General features: G+C 37.9%; 2 protein-coding genes across 3 annotated transcripts in view; one reads left to right on the top strand and one right to left on the bottom strand.

Moving 5' to 3' along the window:
• si:ch211-163l21.10 (basal body-orientation factor 1) overlaps positions 1–12,403 on the bottom strand; it is a 20,179-nt gene extending 7,776 nt beyond the window's left edge. Inside the window, exons 1-7 of one of the 2 annotated variants that reach the window (XM_017476104.3) lie at positions 11,770–12,403; positions 11,406–11,645; positions 10,998–11,250; positions 5,732–5,797; positions 3,120–3,263; positions 539–619; positions 331–401 (exon numbers count right to left, since the gene is read on the bottom strand). In XM_017476104.3, coding sequence (XP_017331593.1) covers positions 331–401; positions 539–619; positions 3,120–3,263; positions 5,732–5,797; positions 10,998–11,250; positions 11,406–11,449 — 659 coding nt within the window. In that variant the 5' untranslated portion in view covers positions 11,450–11,645; positions 11,770–12,403. Of the gene's footprint in view, positions 1–330; positions 402–538; positions 620–3,119; positions 3,264–5,731; positions 5,798–10,997; positions 11,251–11,405 lie in introns of both variants that reach the window. The other variant, XM_047157648.2, reaches the window with a different exon arrangement.
• Positions 12,404–14,905: 2,502 nt separating this feature from the next.
• entpd5a (ectonucleoside triphosphate diphosphohydrolase 5a) lies at positions 14,906–25,756 on the top strand. The gene is made up of 13 exons (XM_017475353.3): positions 14,906–17,105; positions 18,006–18,085; positions 18,497–18,640; positions 19,104–19,179; positions 19,995–20,030; positions 20,472–20,560; positions 20,705–20,784; positions 20,877–20,938; positions 21,054–21,155; positions 21,929–22,072; positions 22,175–22,231; positions 23,236–23,351; positions 23,560–25,756. Exons 1-13 carry the CDS (start codon positions 16,823–16,825, stop codon positions 23,641–23,643), a joined length of 1,353 nt encoding a protein of 450 aa, XP_017330842.1. The 5' UTR covers positions 14,906–16,822; the 3' UTR covers positions 23,644–25,756.
• The last annotated feature ends 1,836 nt before the right edge of the window (positions 25,757–27,592 follow it).

The following is a 27,592-nucleotide window of genomic DNA, read 5'->3' as shown; positions in this document are numbered from 1 at the left end:
AGAAGGTTTGCAGCCACGACTTTGGTAAACTAATCAAGCAAAACTAACACACGGCTTTTGCTGTGGCAATAAGAATTGCGCTTGTACATACACGCATATGTTCTGACATGAACACATTCATTCACACTGTTTGCAGAACAGAGGATATAATCACTGGCTTAGGTGATATATACTGTACTATCTCCAGGAGGAAAAGTTTGGTGTGGTCATGATAATAACCTTGTTTTTCTATGAAGGTTATTTATTTTCTCTCTCTGTATGATGGTACTGTTTGAAGAGTAAACTATCCTGTAATTGGAGGAGGGGAGGATGCACAGAGAATACACTCACATAATTGCCTCATTGTGGGCTTTCTCTGCTAGCTGGGCAATTCTCTGCTCTGCTTCCTTTTCTAAACAGACCTAGATGGAAGAGGACAAACAAGTGATTGTTCCAATTCTTTGTCTGTTTTTAAATGCTTAGATCTTGCTCTTTGAGTCTCCCTTTTTGAATTTCTCCAAACAGACAATGACATTTTCCGCAGTTCTTGGATGCATACCTTTTCAATGAAAAATTTATGCTCCATTCTTGCAAGACTCTCCTTGTGTTCACGGTCAGCAACGTACATGCTTTCTTTCATCTAGAAGATATAATAGAAAATGTATTATATATTAACCCATTAAATGAACTTTATAACTATTGTCATTAAGTCCTTCCAATACTAATGAATTTCAGAAATGTTTTCAAAACAAAAACTATAAGGATTTGAAAATGCAGTTTGTCCAAAGCAAGAACACAGACATAAAAATGTTTTTCTTCTTGACTAAACCACTTAAAGGAAAAATTTTACCCTGAACTAATATTAATCTATTTTTATAGTGGTGCTTGAAAGCTTGTGAACCCTTTAGAATTTTCTATTATTTCTGCATAAATATGAAGTCCTAAAAGTAGACAAAAAGAACCAAATTAAACAAAGTGACAAAAATATTATACATGATCATTTATTTATTGAGGAAAATTACCCAATATTACAAACCTGCTTGTGGCAAAAGTATGTGAACCTTTGCGTTCAGTATCTGGTGTGACCCCCTTGTACAGTAATAACTGCAACTAAAAGTTTCTGGTAAGTTTCAGTCCTACACATCGGCTTGGAGGAATTTTAGCCCATTCCTCAGTACAGAACAGTTTCCTCAATTAACTGCTTGCTTCAGGTTGTTCCAGAACATTTCTATTGGAATAAGGTCAGAACGTTGACTTGTCCATTCCAAAACATTAATATTCTTCTTATTTAACTATTCTTTGGTAGAACGATTTGTCTGCTTAGGGACGTTGTCTTGCTGCATGACTCACTTCCTCTTAAGATTCAGTACATGGACAGATATCCTGACATTTTCCTTTAGAATTCGCTGGTATAATTCAGAATTCATTGTTTCATCAATGGTGGCAAGCTGTCCTGGCCCAGATGCAGCAAAACAGGCCAAACCATGATACTACCACCACCATGCTTCACGGATGGGATAAGGTTGTATGCTGGAATGCAGTGTTTTCCTTTCTCCAAACATAACCCTTCTCATTTAAACCAAAAATTCTATTTTGGTCTCATCTATCCACAAAACATTTTTCCAACAGACTTCTGGCTTATCCATATGATTTTTAGTAAACTGTAGATGGCCATCAGTGTTCTTTTTGGAGAGCAGTGGCTTTCTCCTTGCAACCCTGCCATGCATACCATTGTTGTTCAGTGTTCTCCTGATGGTGGACTCATGAACATTAACATTAGCCAATGTGAGAGAGGCCTTTATTTGCTTAGAAGTTACCCTGGGTTCCTTTGTGACCTCGCAAACTATTACACGTCTTGCTCTTGGAGTGATCTTTGTTGGTGGACCGCTCCTGGGGAGGGTAACAATGGTCTTGTAATTCCACCATTTGTACACAATCTGTCTGACTGTGGATTGGTGGCGTCCAAACTCTTTAGAGATGGTTTTCCAGCCTGATGAGCATCAACAACTCTTTTTCTGAGGTCCTCAGAAATCTCCTTTGTTCATGCCATGACACACATCCACAAACGTGTTGTGAAGATCAGACACTGATGATGACATTTTTGTACTCTAAATAAAATTGAGTGCTCACACACACCTGATTGTCATCCCATTGATTGAAATCACCTGACTCTAATTTCACTTTAAAATTAAACTACTAATCCTAGAGGTTCACATACTCAAAGATATGTAATATTGGATCATTTTCCTCAAAAATAAATGACCAAGTATAATATTTTTGTCTCATTTGTATAATTGGGTTCTCTTTATCTAATTTTAGGACTTGTTTGAAAATCTGATGATGTTTTAAACTTTTTAGTTGGTCTTTATAGTTTAAATCATCCACATGTTGGTCTATTTTCTCTTTGGATAACAGTTTCATTACCCACAATACCAATCGACTATCTGTTAAAATGGCACCAGTGTAATTTAATCATTGTTTTATCTTTACCTAATGCAGCAGTGATTTATTCCTTTAGTCTTGCCAGCTGCCTCACCTCCTGAACATCTGTAAACTCTGCTTAAACAGGTATGCTTTCAAAGCTTCAACTTTCATACTAATAACCGTGTCAACGCCATCTTGCATGTCATTTTGTAGATTGGTGACTAGGCAAGTCAAGTTTCTGCTATAGCTCAGAGTTGCATAGCGTCTTTCCATTTTCTGTCTCCACTATTTCCACACTGGATTTTTATTAATATGTCATTGAGTGATTGTAAAAAATGCTGAGTGAGAAAAGACGTGCTTTTGTTCTTAGGACATAACCACAAAACTTGACCATTAGCTCTTATGTTTTAATTTTTTTTTTATCCTATTAAATACCATTGTAACTGCACTAGTCCCTGTGACAGAAGAGCACAGGTACAGCGAACAAACAGCGTCAAACAACAAATTAGCACCAGAATCTCTAAGCACATTACAGTATACTAAACCTATTTAACGTGTTCAGTGTAAAGGTTTCCTTTAATGATTTTTAATGACATTCTCCATTCTCTAGATATCTTTTGCCTACTGTGTATTCATGTATTTGTTTAACCACTAGTTTAAGACTATACTCGTACAAAATTGTATGTATGTAATTCCTATGTAGTGTGTTACAGTACAGTGATCAACTCTTGTTCCATCTGAGCTTTCTTTTTGCGAAACTCCTTGATGGTCTTGAGTTCCCCCTGAATCATGGAAAAATCTCTGGATCTCTTCTTAAACTTCTCTTCCAGCTCATTAATCTTCACCGTATACTCCGCAACCTGAAACAGCCAATCAAAATAAATGAGTGGTTAGCGACCCAGTGATTATGATAACAGGGATGGCCTTCTTGTCTTTTTTTTTTTTTTTTAAATTGGCAGTTGCAGAGCTAGGAATAGAGGGATGGTCGGTTTTCTGAGAAACATTTGTATGTACAGCAACACTATGGGAGGGCAGACCTACAACCACTGGAGTAAGAATTAGAACATTTGGATGGCCTATGGCCATTCCATGCAGACCAGAGGAGAATATTCTAAGCTGCCCACCGGAAAAGCAGCAGCAACTAGAGCTATTCAGGGACCACTGCATCTAGACAGAGCCGACTGGTTCAAATCAGCAGTCTGACCTTTTGCCTCTTGTCTTAGATGGACCGCATGCTGGTTACAAATGGATTCGATTTCAGTATTGCTCAACAATGACTCTGCCAGGCATGTGCAGTGAAGCATTTTTAACTTGCCGCAGGGACGACAATGACAGTGTGGGAAAACTAAAATGGACAGGTGTTATGAAACAACAATATTACCTTCTACTCATCATAGAAATCTTAGACTTTGCTATGCCATAGATGGTACATACCAGGACACATTACAGCACAAAGCTCATGAACAATATTGGTTTATCTGTTCTCTGAGCTCAAATTCAATCTTGGCAATTTCTCACTTATTCACTGAGTAGTTGGATTTCAAAATAAAGAGGAACTTTTTGTTATTTACAATTACTCAGTCCTAGTAGTGTCTAGTCTACACTAGTATTTATGACTGGTGAACTCAAAACTGTAGACAACAATCCAGAGTGTACCTACTGAAAAGTGTAGGCTATACAAAATCCATTCAGTATTAGCTTGTATGATCTGATTAGAGAATGCCTGGATAAAAATAGCTACATTTCTTGGAACTCCACAATACTGCACTGTATGGAGTCATGTAAGAAATCACTAACTTGCTATAGTATATGCCTATTTCTTCTACTACCAGTATGTCAGTCTTTATAATGTTATTTGTTCCATGAGCCATGCAGGAAAGGTTTGGCTAGCTATTCATATACTGAATCACTATTTTATTAAAAACATGAATGAAAATCACAGAATGGAACACAATAACTGATTCCTTTCACAGTTACCTAATTTTGAACATTTGGAATATTAATTTGAATATTAAAAAAGGGTGGTACAACTCCAGGGTCTCTGGTTTCTGTGCAGGTTCACCCCATGTCCATGTGGGTTTCCTCTTAATTTTCTGGTTTCTTCCCACCTCCCAAAAACATGCCACTAGGTTGATTAGCTATATTAAATTGCCTTTATGTGTGAATGAGTATGTGAATGTGTGTGTACATGGTGCCCTGTGGTGGACTGGCATCCCTTTCAGGGTGTATTCCCACCTCATGCCCACTGGTCTTGGGATAGGCTCCAGATCTACAATGACCCTAAGTAACAAAAGCAAATTTTAAACTCTCTGTGACTGATTTAGAGAGTTTCCATTACCTAAGTCCATTTTCAACATGAAGTGTTTTATCATATTGCAGGGTTCCAGTTGTTTGGCATTGAAATCACATCTAACTCCACCACAACAATGTGTTTTCCAGAACAATTCTGCATGGGCAAATGTGACATTACCATAAGTGTCTAAAAAGGGGCATGTTTTAAGTTTGTCCAGACCAAGCTTTTTTTTTTTTGGCCTAACACTTCTTGGGACCCATTTTTACACGCATGAAGTAAAAAATGGTAAATGGAAAACAGCTGTTGAGCAAAGCAGTGCATTTCTAACTCTAAATTAAAACATTTCAGAGACTGTTGCTGGTACAAGCGGTTAGCTACGACTTGAAATTATATTAAAAAAAATCCTTGCAATGTATTCACATTCTGGGATTGGGCTTATAAAAAAGCTTTCATCAACATAATAATAATGTTGAAATTGACATTTGTAATTTGCTTCCAACAAACCATAAGACACATGAAGGATGAAGAGCTTGGCATATATCTGAACTGGCTGATGCATTCCAGTGCACATTTTAATTACAGGCTCCATGATGCCATAGAATTGGGATTACATGACTGCAAATGTTGGGACTCTTATAAAGTTTTATGCTTGCTATGTTTTTCCACTACAAATGGACCAAGCAAGCATGAGTATAATTAGAAATGAAAAAATATTTGTTGAGAGCAACACATTTTCTCACATTCTGCATTTTACTGTGGTCACAGGGCAGCCCCTAGACAGGCTGTGTAATGAATAGGTTTTGATACATGATATATTATGAATGGCAGGACCCTGTCTATTAAAAATTCATTGAGCTGACATTGCTAGTCATGTAAAAAATGGCTTGTGTCAATTTTTGACCTGCTTTCAGTAAACTGTCTGGTCACTCCCTGTTCTTGAACTGTGGTTATGTTTATATCTAATGGACTAAATTCCTAACTATTATTTCATTTAGGGTGAAAAGCTTGGAAGTGTTCGCACCTATGGATACTTACTAAAAACTCTTTGTCCTGTAGGGCTTTTGATTTCTCATCTTTTAGTTGTTCTTCCAGTGCAGCAATCTGTAGGAACAAACAAGTTAGAAATAAGTACTGTGATATCTGGAACTCTTTTTGGTTATGTATCTGCTGACCAATATCTGCCATGGGCTACCTTCCAAACCATTTATTACCTTACTAGAAGTATGTATGCATTTCAATTCAGCATCAGGTGACATGTTTTGTCATAGCCTACTATTTAGCAAGGCAGTATACACTTTTGGACTCATAGCTATGGACCAGTAGTATCTAGCCATAACCGTATGGACCAAGGATGCTAGATAACGAACATTAACCATTCGGCATCTTAGCTATCATTAAATTCCTAAGGGGTCCTTTACAGACTTAAAGATACGGGTAAAACTGTTCTGAAGCTTTGGTTAACCTGTCAGTCATGCACAGGAATGTGAACAAGCTGTTGGGGATAAATGTGGGAAAGAATAGGTCATTGTTGTCCAGCATGAATAAGGAGCATGCAGGGCCATTATAGAACTGTAAGTTAGAAAAGTACCTATGCTCTGTTGAGCCACTGAAATTGGAAATGAAGAAGTAGAAGAAGATACTGTATGTAAGAATGATAGTGTAGCTACATGTTTTCCAGGTCATATTATAATTTATTTTATTCATCCTTTTTGTTTTCTAAATGATGCTACATTTACATGATATTGTCACAACTGTGTCTGCAACTCCTGATGTTCCATGATTCATGCTTAGTCACCTGATTATGAATGGAACTCACCTATTTGCATTCTTACTACTCCCTTTAAATAACCCAGATTCTCAGTTACTTTGCAAAGTTTTGCTCCATAATTGTGTCTGTGTGCTGCAAAATATATATATATCTTAGTAAGTGACGATATCTTTAATAAAGAACAATTTATCTAACATTTCTCATGATGAGATTATTATATAGCAAATATGTTTCAACCTAAATTTGTCTTAATTAATTAAGATCCTAAATTAATTTTTCTTCAACTGGCAGATATTTCTGCTTCTTTTTAGAAATTAATGCTTGAAATAAACGAATTAATCCACCAATAAAATAAAGCAAATTCCAGCTTGAACTGAGTAAAAATGTATATGTATAAATAGACTAAATAATGTTACATTTGTTTAAAAACAAATCTATTAAATATTAGTTGAAATTGTCTATATTCAAGATATTTTCTTGCTAAGATATAATTTTTTTTTGCAGTGTGACAAATCGTTAAGTCTAAGCCTTTGTTATCCTGTTTACAAAGTTAGCTTAGTCTGTTTACCAATCACCTGACCATTTGCCTGTCTCACGTTTCTGAGCATTACCTTCATGACAGAGAGTCTGTTGGCCTGTTATGATCATGCAATTCTAGTTGATAATTAATTGTTGTTAAAATACATTTAATGTCCTATCAATGGGATGATTTTCATATTATATACTATATGTAAAATCAACTACAATATATTACAAGTAAAGAAATTTTAATGGCATTTCATAGATGATTAGCTAAATATTAAGCAATCCGTAAGTGTCTAAAGTCGTTTAAAACTACGTGCAACCTGCACTGGCCATCAGCTAAATGGATGGATAGTGGGATGGACTGACTTTATTGATCTCCAAGGGGAAATTTGGGACTGTGAATAACATGAACATGTAAGAAAGCTTAAAGAGAAACAAAAGTACAACGTACTGTTAAGCGTAAGTTTCCATATTCAAATATGATAATTTGATTTTGTGCAAGTTCAGACAAACATCTACCCTGTTTGTGCTATATTTCTGTGCGGTATGGTAGTTTGTGTATGCAGTGTAAGTTGGTATTATTGCTGTTTTGTCAAAGGTATGAAAAAGAATCTATTATGCTAGATAATGGAAATTAAGCTGGCTGAGGTAGGTGTTGGTAATGATTTTGCAGGGTGAAGGAGTAGGTCAGATCCTTGTGCATAATACCTTATAATCTATTTTGTTCTGTGTATATAAAGTATATGGCTCACTATATTAGAGTGTAAACAAATAGCACCAGACAGCTGCTGTCTAAAATAAGCTGAATAATGAAAGCAAGTTCTACAAGACCCTGTAAGTTCATATAAGAGCATATCAAAATTGGACAATTTAATTGCCCTATAATGTATCTTTTTAATATAACTTTTTAAATGTCCCCCACTGCCTTTTTCCTCTTTAATTTAACAGTATGTTTAAATATTTTATCTATTTAATGATTCACTTGAATAACTGCCACATTACTAAATGATTTGTTGTATTTTTTGTTATTGAGTACACAAGATTGAGTACACTTCATTAAAGTGGTAGTATAACACATACCATAACTATGATACATCCATGTTTTGAAACCATGGTTATACTATGGTTACTATGTTGTAACTGTGGATTTGAAACCAAAGTTGTAAAACTATGGCTGTATTATAGCACACCCAGTTTCCATAATTTTTGGCATTGTGAAAAAACAAACAAACCTGGTTTTCAAACCATGGTAGCTATGGAACAAGCATTGTTTGCAGATTAGAGTTATAATCACACTAACCATGGTTAAACCATATTATCCATGTTAAATCCATGGATATTTCTTAAGGGTTACCACTAGCAATCTTAGCATAACTAACATTAACCACTATGTAATCAGGCTATTAATTTCCTAATCAATATTTACCACTAAAATTTAGCTATCGTTGTAAGTACATAAATAACATTAACCACTAGCTGAATTATAGTTAGTAAGATTACTTGGCTAATGTTAGCTAGCTAACTAGAACCAAAACACTAACTGGTGAGCTAACGTTAGATCACTAACTATATATAATGTAAATATTTATTGGACCACATTATATCTTCTGTGAATCTAATCAGCAAACATACCTAATATTAATGGATTATGACTGAATCATTTCCATCCCTTATACAGTGTAACGCCAACTTTATGGCATTTGCTCACGCCTCCATCCAACCTGTGGCTTGTCCAAACTGAGGTTTTGTACAGTACAGGGTGGTCATTTTTGAAGGGACACTTTGCTCTCAACACTTTTGCTTGTAGTAAACAGGCTTAAGTGTAGGTGAAGTCAAGTAAGAAACATATTTAGTAATATTAAATTAGACTTAAAAGGAATAAAACATCATTATATCAGATACAAATCCAACAAATGGCTGCTACTAAGATTGCTTTTACATATGTAGTGTTTAGTCTTTTGGAATCAAACCTTGGCGTGTTTCCCTCTCAATGCAGTTAATTTAGGGAGGTATGAACACAGCAATCACAGTCAGATACGGGCCAGAGCAATCCGAGAATGAGTGGTGATGCAGTTCGTTTGCAGTAAAAAAGCAATTACATGCTGTTAAACTGACTTGAGAGATAAACTGAGCCAAAGGACAGTGCTGTAATGCTGTAGAAATGTGGTGTACTGGATAATTGGACTAACAAACAAAAAGAGAAAATAAAATCTGGATGTGATACACAATGTTTAAAAGTAGTTTTATATAATTATCCAATCATTTATTTAGCACTGTTTCAGCATTCTCAATGCTCGTGTCATTTTGGTGAAAGGTTTGTTTACATTGTTCTGTCATCAATTTTGACCAGTTCATTAATGACAGTGTAAGTTTTTCAGCCCTACATGCCCCTTAATCTTCTTTTTGGTTAGTTTAAAGCCAATTTTAAACTTGTGAGTTGAGATTTGGTCTTAGAACATAGCATGCAACCAAAGGCAGCCAATGACAAAGTTCTGGCAGTGACAGATCTAATATAAAAGCCACAAATAGGAGAACGGCGTAGAATTGTGTGAGGCCCACAGCTACAAATACAGTAGTGGCAAAAACGTAAACACACACACAAAAATCATCTTTATGACCTCAAGCTCACGTTGAGGATTGTTACCCCATTTTATGCATGAGCCTGGATTGCGCTTTAATGGCAGGTTAGAGGATCTTCATCGTATAAGCTGACATGGAGAACACATGCTATTGCTCCTTTCCAATTGCTGGTTATTAAAGTGACAGTGATTGTGTGACAATAAAACACTTTTTTTGCCTTTCTAAAATTATGGAAGCACTAAGTGGCCATTATTATAATTTTTTTTACTCATGATCATGACAGATTTTTCGTGATCTTGACATAACAAACTGATTGTTTTCTTATTATATCAACCTAGAAAAATGAAGTCGTGATCACGAGAAAACAACGTTTGTTGTGTGCTCGACATGACATATGTTGTTTTTATTGTTCTGGAGGCAGCAAAAGCTTAGCGCAATCCCTCAGCATCATTGATGAACAAACTCATTTTTACATTGATCCAGAACTCACTCGAGCTGAAATAGCTCTATGTCTGTCAGTGATTGACGACTTCCATAATTAATGTCCGACACTTGAGAAGAGGACACCCCTCCCCCTTATTGCGGAGATAAAGTCCATCCCTACAGCAGCCAATTATTACATTTATGATAGTGATGCGAAGATGCCAACATTTATGCAACACTAGTCTCATTCACAAGGTGAAAGATTTTCTCGTAATTAAGTCGTAATCATGAGAAAACAAGAAAGAAAAATAATAATAATGGCTTCTGTATAAAATGACGCTCAATTACGTTCTTAAAGCATACCTATTAGGGTTTTGAAATGTGCCTAATTTTGTTTTAAAGGTCTCATACAATAGACCTACATGCATCCTAGGTAAAAAAAAAAACACTTTAATGTGCTCACAATATAAATTGCAGCATTACCTTTTTTTTTTTACTCTGCTCTGATTGGTCAGATGTCCCAGTCTGTTATGATTGGTCTACCTGTCAGCGTTTAAAAAAAAAAAAAAAGGAAACCTCCACTACCATAACGAGTATCAGCTCCATCTGTTCGGGAGAACCTCATGAAGACCAGAGCTGGGGCTTTTTGTTACAAACCTACGTAGGTTAGTACAGGAAGTGAAGTCTGGAATTACTAACTACTCGTTTCACCTGTTCAGAATCGCTTCCTTCTTTTGGGAGTTAATAAACCCGTTTGCCGTGCACTTTGATTTTTTAAACTTTGCAGACTTTTTACATTCACAAACAGCTCTATAACACACTACATGAAAGGTAATATTTGAAAAACCATAATAGGGTTTCGACCTCTATAGTGTGGACCCTTGGGCGTGCTCACGGTGAAGGGTGGAGCCTACAGAGGGAGTAGGGCACAGTCTTGATGGAGCAACCTCACGCACCTGTACACTGTATAAAGCGCGTGCGCTTATCTGCGTATCAGAAACTAACCTGTGCTTCTTTCTCGAGTTCTTTGTTTTTCAGAAAAGCCACGATGTCAGCAGTGGTCTTCTCGGCTCTGTACTGCTGGTTTGTGAGCTCTTCGTTTGCTCGGGCCAGTCTGCGAGCAGCTTCGCGATATTCCACCCGCGAGTTTTCCGTTAGCTCGAGCCGGGCCTCCCACAGAGCCGCGTTAGCTTTAGCTCTCTCAGTATCACATTCCTTATCCACAATGCAATTCGATTTGCTTTCCTTCTTTACTTTTCTAGACAAACAAGATTGGATATTACAAACTTAGAAACGGTACTTTTCAGGAAAAAAGGAAATATGTCAGAAAAGTTTGCTGTAACTGCAGTGTTTGATCACATTCAAGAGGGAAAAAAACGTCTTTAATGGACTTTTGCATCATTGCTCACTCACCCTTTTCCCTTCTTTCCTCCCTTCTTCGCTTTTTTCTTTGGCATACTTCTGCTTTAGTTTAGCTTTAGTTTATCACAGTAAACAGTGTAGGCTACACAGCACGTCTCAGCTTTTGTGCCTTGTTTCAAACTATTACCATGGAGACAGGGCAGGAGGCGCTAACCTGATCTCTGTTCCTCATGCCGTTTTCATGACCTCTTCTCATTATGTAATCGCAACAAATTGCAACCTGTTAGCAAACTTCAGATAAAAACAACATACAACTCTGTCATAATTTTTTCCCGTATTTTACACCTCAAAGGGAATTTTGAAATGCTTCTACAAAAAAAGAAAAAGAAAAAAAAGAGCGTAATATTCCACTCACTTCAAATGTCAGATCAGATTCTGTATTGTCCCATCGAGGGCGTATTCCCATCTCACACCCAGTGTTCCTGGGATATGGGCTCCTGATCCACTGTGACCCTGACCAGGATGAAGCGGTTACTGAAGTTGAAGGAATGAATGTCCATATTCCATAAATATATCCCTCAAACCACATGTAGTTCTTAAGTAATGTCATGCAGATGTGCTTCAGGAGCATAAAAATCGATTGAAATGCTTTATTGGGCCAGTCAACTAGGATTTCTAACCACATTCGTTCCCTAAGTGGTTTGTATTGGCGTTCCCTTATGTAGCTGGTATACTTCAGAACGAAATGTCTTTTCTTCAGGACCATAGTGCAACACAGAACAGTACGCAAGACTACATAAAATGCACTACACAACAGTGTGAGCTTAAATTTGGAATAGTGATTATCTCTGTTCGGGGGACATGGTGGCTTAGTCAGTCTGTACAGGATTTTGCAGAGTTTTTTTGTGCTTTTTTGCGGATTGCATAAAATTATTTTTCGCAGTGATATTTGTTGGTAAATGAAACCTTTTAGCTATGTTGATATTCGATGCACTTGAATCGAAGAGGGCTTTGACTGAATGCATGTTGCGATGACATCATGATGCATCTTGGCCCAAATCTGCTGAACATCTCCGGTAATTTAGAAAAATTGCAAGTTCCTCAGAATATTGTGGAGTTTGCTTCATTTTGTGTTCATTTCTGTGATCACAAAAACCTGGAACGGTCCAGGAGTGATTGCGGGTTCAAATCCAAAGACATAACTGCCATTATTCATAGTGTGTCAGTGGGTGAGCGATTGTGCCCTGCAATGGGTTGGCACCCCGTCCAGGTTGTCCCCCGAGTTCCCTGGGATAGATTCCAGGATCCCTTCAACCCTGAGTAGGATAAGCGGTATGGAAAATGGATGGATGTATTTATAACATAAATGGATGTTCATATTATCCAATATGAAAAGAAATGAGATATGAGATAATCTTGATTTATACCATTTTCTAAAGCATATATAGGAAGATTAGGGTATGAAGCAATGCTGAATTATTTCTATAATTTGTATTACATCTATGTGATTGTTTCTGTTATGTTGGCAAGATTTTGAAAGTGAAAAGAACTATAGTTTCATTTGAAAAAGGCTGGTGGATAAGAGGTTTATACAAGCAAGCTGGGTGAATCTCCCATCAGTGTCCTGAGAGGAACTCTGCTCAGTCAAGTGATAGATTGAGTCGTTGTGTAAAATGGAAATATAAAGAATGATTACATAAACTGTGGACTAGCCACAGAAGTTAAAACAAAATTGTAGTTGATTTAGCATTCTCAGAAAGCCAAGCCCTCTAAAATACAATATATACTTAGAGCCGAACATTGCTTTGAATCCGTCCAGCAGCACCCCGCCAGGCCTCACATGCCTGTACTCTTCCGGCCAGCCTCTGGACTACTCGATAATCTGTGCTTGTGCTCCTTTCTGACGTAACTGGAAGATGTCCATACAACATTCCACAAGCAGAAAAACCTAAACGAACATGTGGTAAAATGTTTGGGTGGAACTACTGTAAATGTATCGGGGCAGTAGCATTAGCACCGTGTATGCCATGAGGCAACTAAATTTAAAGCTAATTGCTATGATAGATGAAAGTGACCCATCCCCCCAGCCCCTTCTCCCTATAGACATAACTGTGAACATTTTCAAGCTGTCATTATCACCAAAATTGTAATTGCAACGTTTTGGTCTCTTCAATGGGAGTTCTTGGGTAGGACACCCACAAACTTGGCATTTCTGTGGCTGCCTATGTAGTATATTTATAATAGATTTCTGGTTTGGGAAGGATCAACTTATAAAGCAGGGTGGATGTATTATATGTTGTTTGGATTTTCACATTGAATCAAGGATGTACAGTAATATACAATGACCCATAACATAGTAGCGCTTTATTACAATGTTGAACATTACATAGGCTTACACTTTTTTGTGAGGTTCAACGAACATTATATTTCTAATTTGATTCTTTAAGAGCTACCATCCACTGTCATTTGTTTTGTGACAGCAGTGATGTGGCTAAGTAATTTCCACAATCTGTAATCAGTGTGGATATTAAAACATTAAGGTTATGATTTACTAACTATAATAGCTCCAGTTAACACATTTAAGTTCAGTGACACTGAAACATGACAACTGCATTTTCAAGCCAACGGCTTTATTACAGGTTTTGCACATCGGTTTGCCTGAATTTTTTTCCCCACCCCACCAAACTCTTCATTTTCCTTCTGATTGAAGTCATATTTCTTTCAATATTTAAAGTAGTGTTTTCACTGCAATGTAGATTACAGGATGCTTCTAGCTGAGCAACAAATTATTAAAATTGCGATTCTTTCTACGTGGCAAAATATTTGTCAGTCTGTAATGCCTAAATAGGTTTTTAAACTACTCAAGCTTTGTTTCTCTCATTCCAGCTCGTTTTTCATCACATCAGTTAGATAATGTGTAGCAATCCCTTGCTTCACTCTGTAAACACAATTTAAGATGTGAGAATCCACAAAATGCTTTGTCAGTAATTGTCTGCAGTGATGTGTACACATACAGTAATTACAACTATGCTTCTTAGTAAGCCGGTGTCAGAAAACAAGGTGAGCGTACAGTCTAGTATCACATGGTAAATTTTAATGCTTACATAATTCTCACACCATCGAGGACTGCGTGGGATTCTTTATGGGTCATGCAGTATAGACAGGATAGAATGGCTTTGTTCAAGAGAGTGTGAGTACATTTTCATGACACTCAAGTGTTAGTCAGCCACTTATTAAATTAAATGAGCTCATAGGACACAATGTTGTTACTATGGCACAACCAGGAGTGTCCTCTTAAATTGTCAGAAGTCAATGAGAGGTCCAGCGCATGCATGCTTGGCAAAGGAGAAAAGACCATAATGGGGTACCACAGAATAAAAAAAAAAGTAGTGAAAGAGGAAAGAAAATGCTATATTTTTAGTTCCAAATTACAACGTTGGAACAGTTGCCCTGCTCGAGCTGAGTGGCTCAGGACAGGAATGGCATGATGGGAGTGCAAACAGTGCCAAACTCCACCTTTGCTCCCCCCCCTTCTCTCTCTTTTCTGCCCTCTTCATGGCACTCCTCCCACCTCAAAATGTTAAAACACCAGCCTGGGATCCTCCTCAGTCCATTCCAGCTCTTCCCTTGCTTCAGTCAGTGCTCGCATCACAGCAGTGATGAGAGCCGATCTGAAGCCACACTGTGTGGTGAACCACATTCATTTGTTGCAAGGAAGAGAAGAGGAAGCTTGCGGTGGCCCAGCTTCTTCAGAGCTGAATTATGTACAAGTTCCACAAGACAATTCTTTTAACAGTGTATGCGGCTCCTGCCTGGGCAGTGGAATTTCATATTAACGGGGTGGAGAAAACCCCACGGTTCAGATAAGGTCTTCATCTATAGACGCTTCTGCCTTAAGCACTGCACAGCAACACTTTGCATGCAAATGTCTCACATCTGCACATGCTCAGTGCAAATGAAGAAAAATCTTATGAGAACTGCAAGGATGGTTAAAACTGTTTTTTTTCCACCCACCTAAAGAGGAGAGTCTAACCACTCATAGTTCTCATACTTCTTTTTAAGCAAGCCTGTAGATATTTTCTCCTCTTGCTGAAAATCCTGTGGTTGTTGAAGCAATGAGTGGGAGTTAAATGATTTTTCACATGCTTTTTACTGCTTATACCAGTTTAATGCTTAGGCTGTGTTCATACACCTCTCAATTCTCTTTTTGTGAAAATCACTTTATGCATTTTAGTTAAGAAATAAGAATTTGGTCATTTACATTCCAATAGTAAAACACAGAGCTATAACTTTTTATTTTACTTCTGAATGGTCCTTAAGTTCACTTGGTATAGAACCTACATGCACTCTTCAGTGAAGGCAGTGAATTAAAGTAAAATATCAAGAGATGGTAAATGAGAAAATACAAGTAACCCCCATTTCCCCACAAATACTCACAACCATGCATGCATCTGTCCAAGCTGTCTTGTTTTAATGTTTATAGTGCAATTTTATATCCTCATTTTAAAGTCCCGCAATGAATTTGATAATGTCTGCATTTCTTTGTTCTTCCTTTATGAACAACCAAGGACAGAAAAGCTCCACATTAAGAATTTATGAGCTGAAAAATGAAAATTAGTTGACTTCATTTGCTGTTGCTTTGTGTAAAGTCATTTATGATTCTTTAGTAGCAGATTTATGTCTGTACTACTACTACTACTATCTCTACATAAGGGAAAAACACAGAAAAGTCTGACTTAAAGTAATTTGAAGTTTGCAAGTGGACGGTGAAATGGTTGTCAACAGAGATAGTAGTTAAGTAACAAGATTGACTGTAAGTAGTAAGTAAGACCAAAGGTCTTAATTAAGTACACCCATAAAAGTGTATTTTAAGACCACTGCTCCTAGTCTTAGTAGTCTAACCTGTTTTGAAATCCTAATATATACTTCTTTTAACTTTATAGGAATCGTTCTAGCTGCCTTTAAGCCACTTCAGATGAGGATGCCATGGGTTGCTACAGCTATTTAGGAGAAAGAGGAAAAGAAATTGTGCTGTGTAGCAGGTATTCCACAAGTTGTTTTTTTTTTTTTTTAAGGGAGGGGAAGAGGATGGTGGGGGATGGCTCCTGGAGGACTTGAGATGGCAAGCCTCAGGATTGGTGGATGGCGTTGCTTGGCATGGCCCCCTGCCAAGCCCTTATGTCTTTATATACTGTTAACAGAAGACCATCCAGTCCTGAGTGTGTCTCTGTCTTCACCCCCCTCTCTTTCTCTCTATCTCTGCTACTGCTCTTCTCCTCTCTTCAGCTGCTCACCTCATCTGCTGACCTTCATCTGCATTTGCATGCTCCTCAGCTTCTTTCTCCACAAGAGCAAAACACATCTTCAAACGCTTTCCTCCTTTAGAAATCAGCTTAGGAGATATTAGAACAAATTTGAAAGAAATCCATCTCTGGTTGTTGATAGTACTTCCGTGCAAAAGAAAAACCATGCCACAGCAGATGTTTCTTCTGTCAGTGGTGTCCATGTGGCTTTTGGCTGGGTACTTCCCAGCTGAAGCAACATACTACAACCATCCCTTGTACAACCGCCATTTGTACAATTACCGCCACCGCATATTCAACCACCATGCCAGCATGGACAATCTACTGCCTCCAGAGGTACCAGCAGAGGCGGAGGTACTACCGCCTCGCACCTTTCATGGGATCATGTTTGACGCCGGCAGCACTGGCACCCGCATCCACATCTACAAGTTCATTCAGAAGGACCCAGGTGAGTGCGTATTCTCTCTATTCCCTTTCACCTCTGCTAATAAGTCCATACAGAACATCTGAACCTAGCAGCATGTAAGTGCCTTTGTCAGTCTTCTAGCTGTTTTAATATTCTCTTCTGCAGTGGCTCCATCGCTTCAGTCCAGTCACCTCCATTTTCAGGGCACAACATTACAGCATGAACTCCGAATGATCCTGTGTAGTCCTGCCTTGTAAACTCAGTTGACTCCTCTCTCTCTCTCTCTCTCTGCCTCTCTCACCGTGTCTCTCTTGCTTTCTCTCTCTCGTGCTAGAAAACCCAGTGCTGTCTCTCTGCAGTGTCTGGGTTTACTGCAGGATTATTCACTGTAAGGTGCTAAGGCAAATAGAAACATTCGGGTGGGAAGAGAAAGAGAGCTTTGCAGGCGGAGAAAGTGTGTGTGTGTGTGTGTGTGTGTGTGTGTGTGTGTGTGTGTGTGTGTGTGTGTGTGTGTGTGTGTGTGTGTGTGTGTGTGTGTGTGTGTGTGTGTGTGTGTGTGTGTGAGAGAGAGAGAGAGAGAGAGAGAGAGAAGTGTAAGAGTTTGCAGTTTTGACATTGAAGCAGTTTCAATCATCAAAATTGGGAAGTCTGTTCAAAATGAGTGGTAGAAGTAATTTTTAAAAATGTTCTTCATATTGAGACATAGCATCACCCGTCATGATGTAAACCTTGAGTCCGAAGGAACCGGTAATTTGTCTGTCTGGAAAAAACGTTGTGGTCACAATTTTATGGTTACAATAGCCATTTACAAAGTAGACAATGGCCAAAAATCTAAGTACAAGCACAGTTGACGTATACGAGTTGAAGAAGTTAACTTCGGTAGATACCTAATGGTCTTCTAAACCAATTGTTTCATCTGTCATCTGTCTCTGTGTGTCTCAGCTGGGCTGCCGGTGCTTGATAATGAAATGTATAATGCAGTGAAGCCTGGACTGTCAGCATATGGAGATAATCCTGAAGAGGTAAGCCTATATCATTCTCATCACATTTTTATGTGATAGACCTAATAGACCTCACTTTTTCCACCACAGTTTTAGCTCAAATTCCAGATGACATTTTTGTTATTTCCATTGATGGATCACTTGATGATGATAAGATGGTCAGTAGTAGAATTTGGATTCCAGACTTTCCACCAAAGTATTGCTTTACTCTGTGACAGCACAGTTATTTTCATAGTGATATATGTACTTTTCCAATCTGGTGTTAACCACAGGATGGGACAGGCTGATTTGCCTTATGCCAGTAATTATTCTGCCCTCTATTTCCACAATTGTGTCCAGTAGATAGATTTTGTTAACAGTTTTCTGTTGTTAAGATATTTGTTAACTGCTTCATGGTCAGTGGATTCACCTTGGTGAAATTGTTTGCTTCAGGGTGGAGAGACCATCAGACAGCTGCTGAAGGTGGCTAAAAAGACCATCCCCAAGGAGGAATGGTGGCAGACCCCCGTGTTACTGAAAGCCACCGCTGGCCTGCGGTTGATGCCCAAGGAGAAAGCCCAAGCTCTGTTGGACGAGGTAAGGCAAGCTGTCTTTTTCACTGCCTTGATTTGTTTCTCCCATCTCTCCTCTCCTCAGACAGTTTGGTGGAGAAACCAACTATTCCGCCAAAGACAGGGAGATGTTAACCACATTGTGTGTGTGATGGAGAGAAAAAGTAAGAAAAAAGGGATAGAGGCTGCTATTGCATAAAAACAGCTGTTTTGAGGCTGTCTGGAACATTGGGCTAAACTGGCCTTTGAATTATTTTACCAACACAGCAACCACAGACATGGTTTCAAATTCCCTCAGTTACAGACAATTTCAATTGATTCACTGCATTTCCTGCAGATAAAAGGATTTGGCATGAGGTTTATTTATTTTATTTTTTTTCATACAGAGTATATTTGAATAAATTGTTAATCATTTGAGATTATAGCTGTACAGCAGTTGCATTATGTGTTAAAGACTGAAATTATTATTCAAATTTTTATGTTCACAGGTGAAACATGTATTTGACGAATCTCCTTTCTATGTGCCAAAGAACAGTGTCACACTCATGAATGGCACAAATGAAGGTATTAAGGCTTCATTTTTCACTGCTTTTCCCATTTAGCCATTATTTTATTTTCCTCCAAAATAATGCAGCCCTAGATACTTAACTGTATGCCATGCTGTAATTTTAAATATGAAAGCCACATCATGGCAATATTCTTTAATGTTGAAAGCTTAATGAGTTTTTCATGTATTGTTAAATACAATTTCTTATTTTTTTAATTTAGCGTTACACATTTTTTTTTTTTTTTTTTTTGTTATTGCAAGCTCAGATGTACAAGTCATTACCTGCTTTTATGAGCTGTGAGTAATATCACTCAGACATGTCTGAATACCTGGGCTGAACCCTGATGGCCAAGAAATCAGGACACTCTTTATGAAATAAGATTTGACCTTAATGAAGAAACATGCAGTGCATGTACTTAAAATCCGTCTGAGCTATCTGGCAGAGCCTAAAACCACTAATAGCAGGTGGCAAAGTTATGGCAATGACTCAGTGGTGGCCCCGTATCCCAAAATAGGGCGTAGGCTGCCAGAATAAAGAAATCATACCTTGGTAACTTCAACTTTCAAGTAATAAACTGTTACTGCTTTCTTGAAATTAATGCTTAAGAGGATTATTCAAAGCAGTTCATACTAGAAGACGCTTTGTTCTAGTACAAAAGTCATGTTAAAAGGGGCTGATACTTAGTTCAGTGTATTAAAAGTGTTGAACCTGTCAAGTGTTATCTGCCCAGATGACTAATTCTGTAAAAAAAACAAAAAAAAAACAAAAAAACAACAACGCGACAACTCAGTATATATTATAATCCCATGGATTGTCTCTCTTGCTCTACAGGAGTGCTGGCCTGGGTTACAGTGAATTTCCTGACAGGTTAAGTATTGCTCATGTTTTGCTAAGGTGGTGTCAGAGGTGGATGGTGGCTGGTGGTCTGTGGTCGGTGTGGAGTCTCAGTGAATTTTTTAGAGAGATAAACTAATGGTGTCTCCTCTCTGCTGTACTGCCCATGACTCAGCTTCTACAATCCGCCTCTGACAGCCACAGTTCTCACTTTGGGGGAAAACTCCCATAGAATGAGTGATTTATATAGCTTAAAAAAAAGAAAGATACCCATAAACTATGACTTAAGCTCTCCTAACTATTTCTAATATGCCTTTATTGTCTGCCCTAGACAGAATGAGCTCTTGTGTTGTTTTATTAAAATATGGCCATAATTGAACAGTACTAAATGTCATGATAAACCTTACATCTGCCTATAATGTTGTGATCTTTAAATTGCATCCTTTATATAATTTCGCCATACTTCTGTTATAGGTCACTTGTATGCCAATACCAGAAAAACTGTAGGAATCTTGGATCTGGGTGGAGGTTCAACCCAGATCACATTTCTCCCAAAATCAAAGGTTTGTCTATGATCAACAGATTATGACAGAAATTATATATATATATATATATATATATATATATATATATATATATATATATATATATATATATACACACACACATAGGCACATCCTCATAATTATCTTTTTTTTCCTCTGCAGAAAACAGTGCAGAATGCTCCTCACGATTACATTGCGCGCATCAACATGTTCAACACTACTTACGAGCTTTACACCCACAGGTATTTTACTGGTGCAAAACTTGTTCTATGTTGTATTGATAGAACTAGAACTGAAAAATTCATCTATATACCAACGTTATTTCCTTATCTAGTTACCTTGGAAATGGACTTGTTGCAGCCCGACTGGCGACTCTCGGTGCGCTTGGAGCAGATGGTAATGGTTCCTGATGCTCCTTTAGATAATCAACACATTTATATTCAAACATTAATCTTTCAGGATCAGGATCCATTGATGGTTACAATACTGTACCAACATGTGTATCCTCCAGGTCTTGACTACAAGGTTTTCACAAGTTCTTGCCTACCTAAGAAGTTCAGAGAAGATTGGACCTTTGGTGGGATCACCTACAAAGTCAGTGGAATCCCAGATGGTAAGAGCTTAAGAAGTAACCTGCTTTTCTTCTTTTTCCCCAAATTCCACAACAGAAAAAAAGTATCAATGTCAATCCCAGGTCTCAGAGGAGATAACGATCTATTGTCAAGTAATTATTCAGTTCCAAAAATGTTCTTGATATGAGTAACTCATTACACAAGGCTGAGCAAAATTGAGTTTAAGACATTAATTTGACAGCATTTTAGTGAGGGTGTAATTGTGTAATTGAGGAGCCAAACAGCATATTCAGGGTTTTGCCAGTTCCGTGTAATTGTCCACCTCTCAGGCGTTTGAACAATAATAATACTGCAAACATTGTATTTAAGTGAAGAGAAAATTGTTAGTTGAGTCCTCAAATGATATAACCCTCCCTTACCGCAGTCATGTAGCCAAGGGATACTGGTTAGGTCACATGCTTGGTATTTTCCGTTTTACATAGCTTGCAGCTTTATCATGACCACTCCCAATTTCATAATATGAAATCGCTAACAAACTTGGCTTCTGCTCAAAGTGTAGACTCTGTCAGCACATGGCTTCCGCTCAATGAGCCCATACTCCTAGCTTAATTAAGTATGTAGCAAGTCTATTTTTAGCTTCTGAGGTAGGACCTCTTAAATCAAAGGTCATTTTGTAGTATTGTATTTTGCCTTGTTTTTTTTTGTATTTGGCAACATATAAAATGCACCCACTGAATGGTTGCATAACATGCATCTTCTGAGAAATGGTTCACTTAAAAAGCGCATCACATCTCATTGGATCTTGCCTCCACAGGTTATGCAGGATATAAACTGTGCTACCATGAAGTGATGCGTGTAGTGAAAGGGATCATACACCAGCCCTATGAAGTCAAGGGAAACAGTGTCTTCTATGCCTTCTCCTATTACTATGACAGAGCTGTGGAGTCTGGCCTTATTGGTAATAGACTGCTGCTTCTGTTCATTTAGACCACAGTGACACTGACGAGAATTTTAGGAGAATTTCTGTAGCCGATTTGTTCTCTTTCTGTCTCTGTCTTAGATGGCTCCAGAGGCGGTGTTGTTGAGGTCAGAGATTTCAAGAAGAAAGCCAAGGAAGGTAAGGCGCCAGCCTTTGGAAGTTTTCCTTCCTTCCCAGGCACATTCAGGTCAAAGCCTTACCGTACACACTGTACAAATATAAACTCTCAGTGCTTATTTGCATTTGAGACTCCCGACAATCGCACAACCTTCACAAAATGACAGCTTTGCCACCGCGTAAACACACCCTGTCCCTCTCCCACACAAATACCTGACCCTGTGTGTTCTACTACTTCTGTATCTGCACAGCCCACTACTGTACCGTGGCATATTTTAGTGCCCACCAAATAATGGCCTAGCTATTGTAATAATAATATTGTAATGTATGCTACTGCAAACACTGGGACGTTGACTATTACATGAAAGTCAGCCTTCCAAAAAAAGCACCAGACTCCTGAGATTGATTTATAGTCTTTGGCTTACTACCGAGAATCTGTCAAATAATAAATATCACCGAAGTGCTAGATTTATCTTGGGCGCAAATGAGTGGGTATTTTATCTAAGGATTTTATTTGTGTAGTGAGAACACTGTCGTGTAGTTCCTGACGAGCTACTTTAGGCACGTGGTGGACCTCCTCTTTCTCCTCCTCCTCTTTGACTGTCATGCACTCGTTGCCAGATGTCTAACAAGAGGAGCTATGACTTAATGATGTTCCCCATACAAGAACACTTGGCAACCAGTCACAACTTGCCCCTTGCGGCTTGCCACCTCTTTATAACATGCGCAACCTAAGCCATGAAACAATCTATCTTACACCTCAGCTCGAGAAAAAACGGTCAACATTGTACGTGCCTCTATTTCGCGGTGTTGTGGCAGACAGGCAAACGTGACTTCCATTAGTATTTTGGTGTGTTGCGTAATTCTTCACAATAACTTATGCTGCTTGGAGGGTGCGTAGCTTTCTAAAAGTAAATGAAAAATGACTGCCTATTTTGTTTTCTGTGTTTAATCCATTGATGAATATTTTATTTAATAGACATAGATTACAGTGTAAAATGTATCCTTTTCCCTCTTTTGTTAAGTTTGCAACAAGATGACTAAATACCGTCCTATCAGCCCTTTCTTGTGCATGGATATGACCTATATCACTGTCCTTCTGAAAGAGGGATTTGGCTTCAAGGATAACACTGTTCTGCAGGTGGGTATTTCACTCTCAGGTGTTTATGATGACTCAGCAACTTTCTTACTGTATAAAAATGCAAATTAGACGGTAGTTTAAAGTGTAGTTGTGACTGTAAAAAATTAATACAGTATATTTCTATTTATGGTTTATGAACTGCAGAAAATTAGGCAGTTTGAGCAATTTAATGCTAATTCTGTGTCTTCTGTCCATTTATCTCCTACAGCTTGCTAAAAAGGTGAACAATGTTGAAACGAGCTGGGCCTTAGGGGCAACTTTTGATTACTTTCACAACCTGAACATTCACTAAAGCCCGCAGACTTTTTGGTGCCACTGGGTGGGTAAACACAGGGTCAGAGTGAGGAACCTCGCCTACGCCTCACACTCCTCACTGAGCTTCAAGCAGCCCTGCACTGTAGCCGTGCTCTTCTCCTTCCCTACCATTCAAACACCTAGAGCGTTCTTTCCGCAACGAAATGACCTGTATTTCTGTAAAAATGGCCAGGCCAACCTCATATTCCTACTGTATGCTTAACCCAGGAGTAGTTTATTTTTGTAACTTGGGGCGTTTACATTTTTTTTCTCTCCTTCTTTCGTCTCACCTGAGGCGCTGTCTGTCTATTTTGGCAGTCTTTGAGTTTGTGATGGGTAGTGAGATTTAATACAACCATTCACAGCTTTTTAAGGACCTCGCCTTGTGCTGCGTACAGAAATTTTTTGCGGGGGGGGGGGGGGGGGGGGGGGGGGATTATGGAAATGAATTGGAAGTCCCAGTAAGAATGATCAGGTTTCTGTGCATTAACGATCTGTTAGTAATCGCCAGTCATGTGTTTACACATTACTAAAAATAAATGGATCCAATCTGTAAAACTTTTTAAATCATATTGCAGTACAAATTCTAAAAATACTAAACCCTATCACAGCACAAATAGTTTAGTTGTAGCAGTTTATTTACTGTTGTTTATGTTTGTAATTATTGGTGGAAAACAGGTCGAGATGGATACAAGTGTACAATCACCTCATCACTGAATTTGGTCAAGTGCATGAATGCTGTTGTATGAATTTATGTACGTGTGTATTTATGTATGTCTGTTCGTATGCTGAGAAGCTTTAACTTTAAATGTTGGACTGGAACGTCTAGTGCTACAACAGAAATCTTGCAGATATTTTGGACATGTAAGTATAAACTTGAGATATTGTGAAACTTGCCCAATTGTGAAAGCATTACTGATTTGTCTACTCATATGAACTCAGGTTTCTACCTAAATTACCCAGTCATCTAGTGATGTTAGAACACTGTTTGCATTAGCCACATTACAGGTACCCCAGCATAGAACATGAACACCTCTGTGGGAATGTGTGTTTTCAAAAAAACAAAAAACAAAACAAAAAGGCTTTTGGCTCAATGCACTTAATATGCAAAGTATCTTTTGTGAATTATTGTATAAATATAAATATTTATTACATATAGATATTGTTACTTAAATGCACAACAGTGCATATTCAACATTGTTATTAATTTGTATGTATTCTAGTCATGACCATTCCTACTTTTAACATGCCTATGTATATACACATTACCCATGACTGTATATATCAACTAATCATCAATAGGATTATTATTCATAATTATTTTGTGACAGAAATAACTGATGTGATCATGTGCATAAGTTATATGAAAAATGTTAATGATTATCCTTAATACTCTCTGCTAAACACAACAGATGCTATAAATATGCTTTAACCTGTTTCAGTCATTGTCGATTATGTACCGTGTGAATAAAAAAATAAACAAACACTCATTGTTAAAGGCTTTTAACCTTGTAGTTACATGACATGGTATACTTGTGGATTGTTTCTAAAAACAATTAATCATGCTTAATAGTTCTCTTGCGCTGGTAGATCATAAAGTAAAACCTCTTCATGCAAACTATGATCTATAAGGAGTGCCTCAAGGCTGCATTCCCGGTCCACTTGAAATTTTGCAGGGAATCTACAAATGTTTTTATTTAAGAACTCAATGAGCTTAGGAAGTTTGTCTATAAAATATGTGGTTTTCTGAGCCACAGAGACAAACAATTTACAACCATGCAAACACCACCAGCAGCTCAAACTAATTTCTGTTTATATGTACAACATACATATATACATGGTTTGTAATTTAGATGAAATCACTGGGTTTTGAGTTTATTTACAACTAGAAAATAACTACAGTAAGTCTTCAGAGATTCGCAAATCTTCACAGGGCTGGTGTAATTAAATCAGCATAATTGTTCAATAAACACTGGCAAAGCAAAAGAAAAGATAACAATGAACATCATGAATTGTTCAGCAAAAAGCTAACAAGAAATTGGATTATTTATTTCTACAAACTGAATACACTGCCAATTGTGAACTACTTTCATAGTCCCAGAATGATAATTTAATGAGCTTCTGAGCTTCATTTCAGTTGAACATTCTATAATATTTATCAGATGTCTTTGATTGGATGTGGTATAATATGTGATACAGACAAGGGATCAGATTTAATGGAGATGAATTCTAAAGATTAGGCAGCACTGCACTGGAGGAATGGCCACTCACAAAAGAAAGACCATTCACCGGCAGCAGATGATCTTAACTAATGTGTGTATGGGATGAACAGTTCAACTTCTTAACCTGGAGCATAATCATTTAAGGCTATGCAAGTGAACAGGAGGATTTTTTATTAAAGATGATTAGAGTTGGATAAACAAATGGAGAAAGTGGGCTGATAGTGCAAGTTTGGTCCTAGCCAAGTTCAGGTCTTCCTTAAAGGCATTGATTAACACAGATCAGGCATGTTAATTTAGGGAGGGAACTAACATTCCAGATAGCTAGGGTAGAAACATGAGACATTTACTTCTAGCAGTTGAATTTTGAATACATTCCAAATCTGTCACAATCAGAGGTCTGAATGCTCAGATATTAAAGATTTGGGACTAATCAGAGAAAAAAATATGGTAATACAAGCAGAAGCATTTAAACTGTGAAAAGGAATGGAATGGAACAAGTACAGAGTCCTGAGGGATACCTCACATAGCCAAAACAAACCATCCATCCATTTTCTGTATCTACACAGGGTCACTGGCACTCTGAAGCCTATCCCAGGGAACTCGGGGCACTAGGCGGGGGACACCCTGGACGAGGACCCAACCCATCGCAGGCGACACATTCACAGACACACTACGGACAATTTGGAAATGCCAATCAGCCTAAAACGCATGTCTTTGGACTGGGGGAGGAAAGCGGAATGCTTAGAGGAAGCCCCCAAAGCACAGGGAGAACATACAAACTGCACACACACAGGAACCCCCAACCCTGGAAGTGTGAGGCCAAAACAACCAAATTTGTTAAATGATGGACGTGAAATTGATCTGAAGAATTTTATTTCCTTTTTTAATAACACTGTTTGCATTATAATATTTCTTTTGTTCATTTTATTATTTGTGATTTTCCTTGCTATTCTTGTTAAAATAGTCACTTAACTTAATTTGTCTGTTTAAATGTTTGTTAGGAATTTTGTGATTACTTCTTCACATTTCTCAGGTGGATATAAACATAATATTCTGTGCAGACTGTAATACGTACTGATGTATTGCCAAAGTCTGATTTAATTGTGTAGAAGACTCTGCATTCTTTTTCAGTGACAGTGTTTACAGCCACACCAAATTTCCCTGCAAGTTAACCCATTATAAGTCTAAGATGTTCTCAGATCGAGTCTTCTATGCAGGGCAAAGTGATCCTTGTTTCAGTTTTTTTGTTGGTTTCTTTTCTGAAAACCATGTCTGGTAGTGTTTATGTAGGATGTACTGTAATTAAACGTGTTGGGATGGAGTGGCACTAAGTCATTTACACACAGCAGGAACTTAAATTAATATGATACAGAGGAAGAACAGGGCGTCATGCTCTTCCTGCACTAAGTTTAGTTTAGTAATGAAGCTACTGAATAAAGTTAAATAGCAGTCTTGTTTCATCCCACACTGTTGTCTGCAGAATTCTGTTCAATGTTCACTGTATAGCTACTGTCACATCAGAGTTTTTTTTTTTTTTTTCCTTCAAATGTTTGACAGTTATGTTAATAAGGGCATGGAGAGAAAAGATATAATGTGCAATTTTGATAGGAAGCCAGTCTGGTTCCTACTTAGGATGATATGTTTTAAAATAAAGGCAACAATATGCTTTTCTTTTTTGATTTGATAAAAACTGTTTTTAAAGCCACTTCAGTATTGCAGTCCAAG

Source organism: Ictalurus punctatus, chromosome 9, assembly GCF_001660625.3.
Source record: "Ictalurus punctatus breed USDA103 chromosome 9, Coco_2.0, whole genome shotgun sequence".
NCBI lineage: Eukaryota > Metazoa > Chordata > Actinopteri > Siluriformes > Ictaluridae > Ictalurus > Ictalurus punctatus.
Note: the sequence above shows the minus strand (reverse complement) of the source record. Positions and strands in the feature narration are given on the sequence as shown.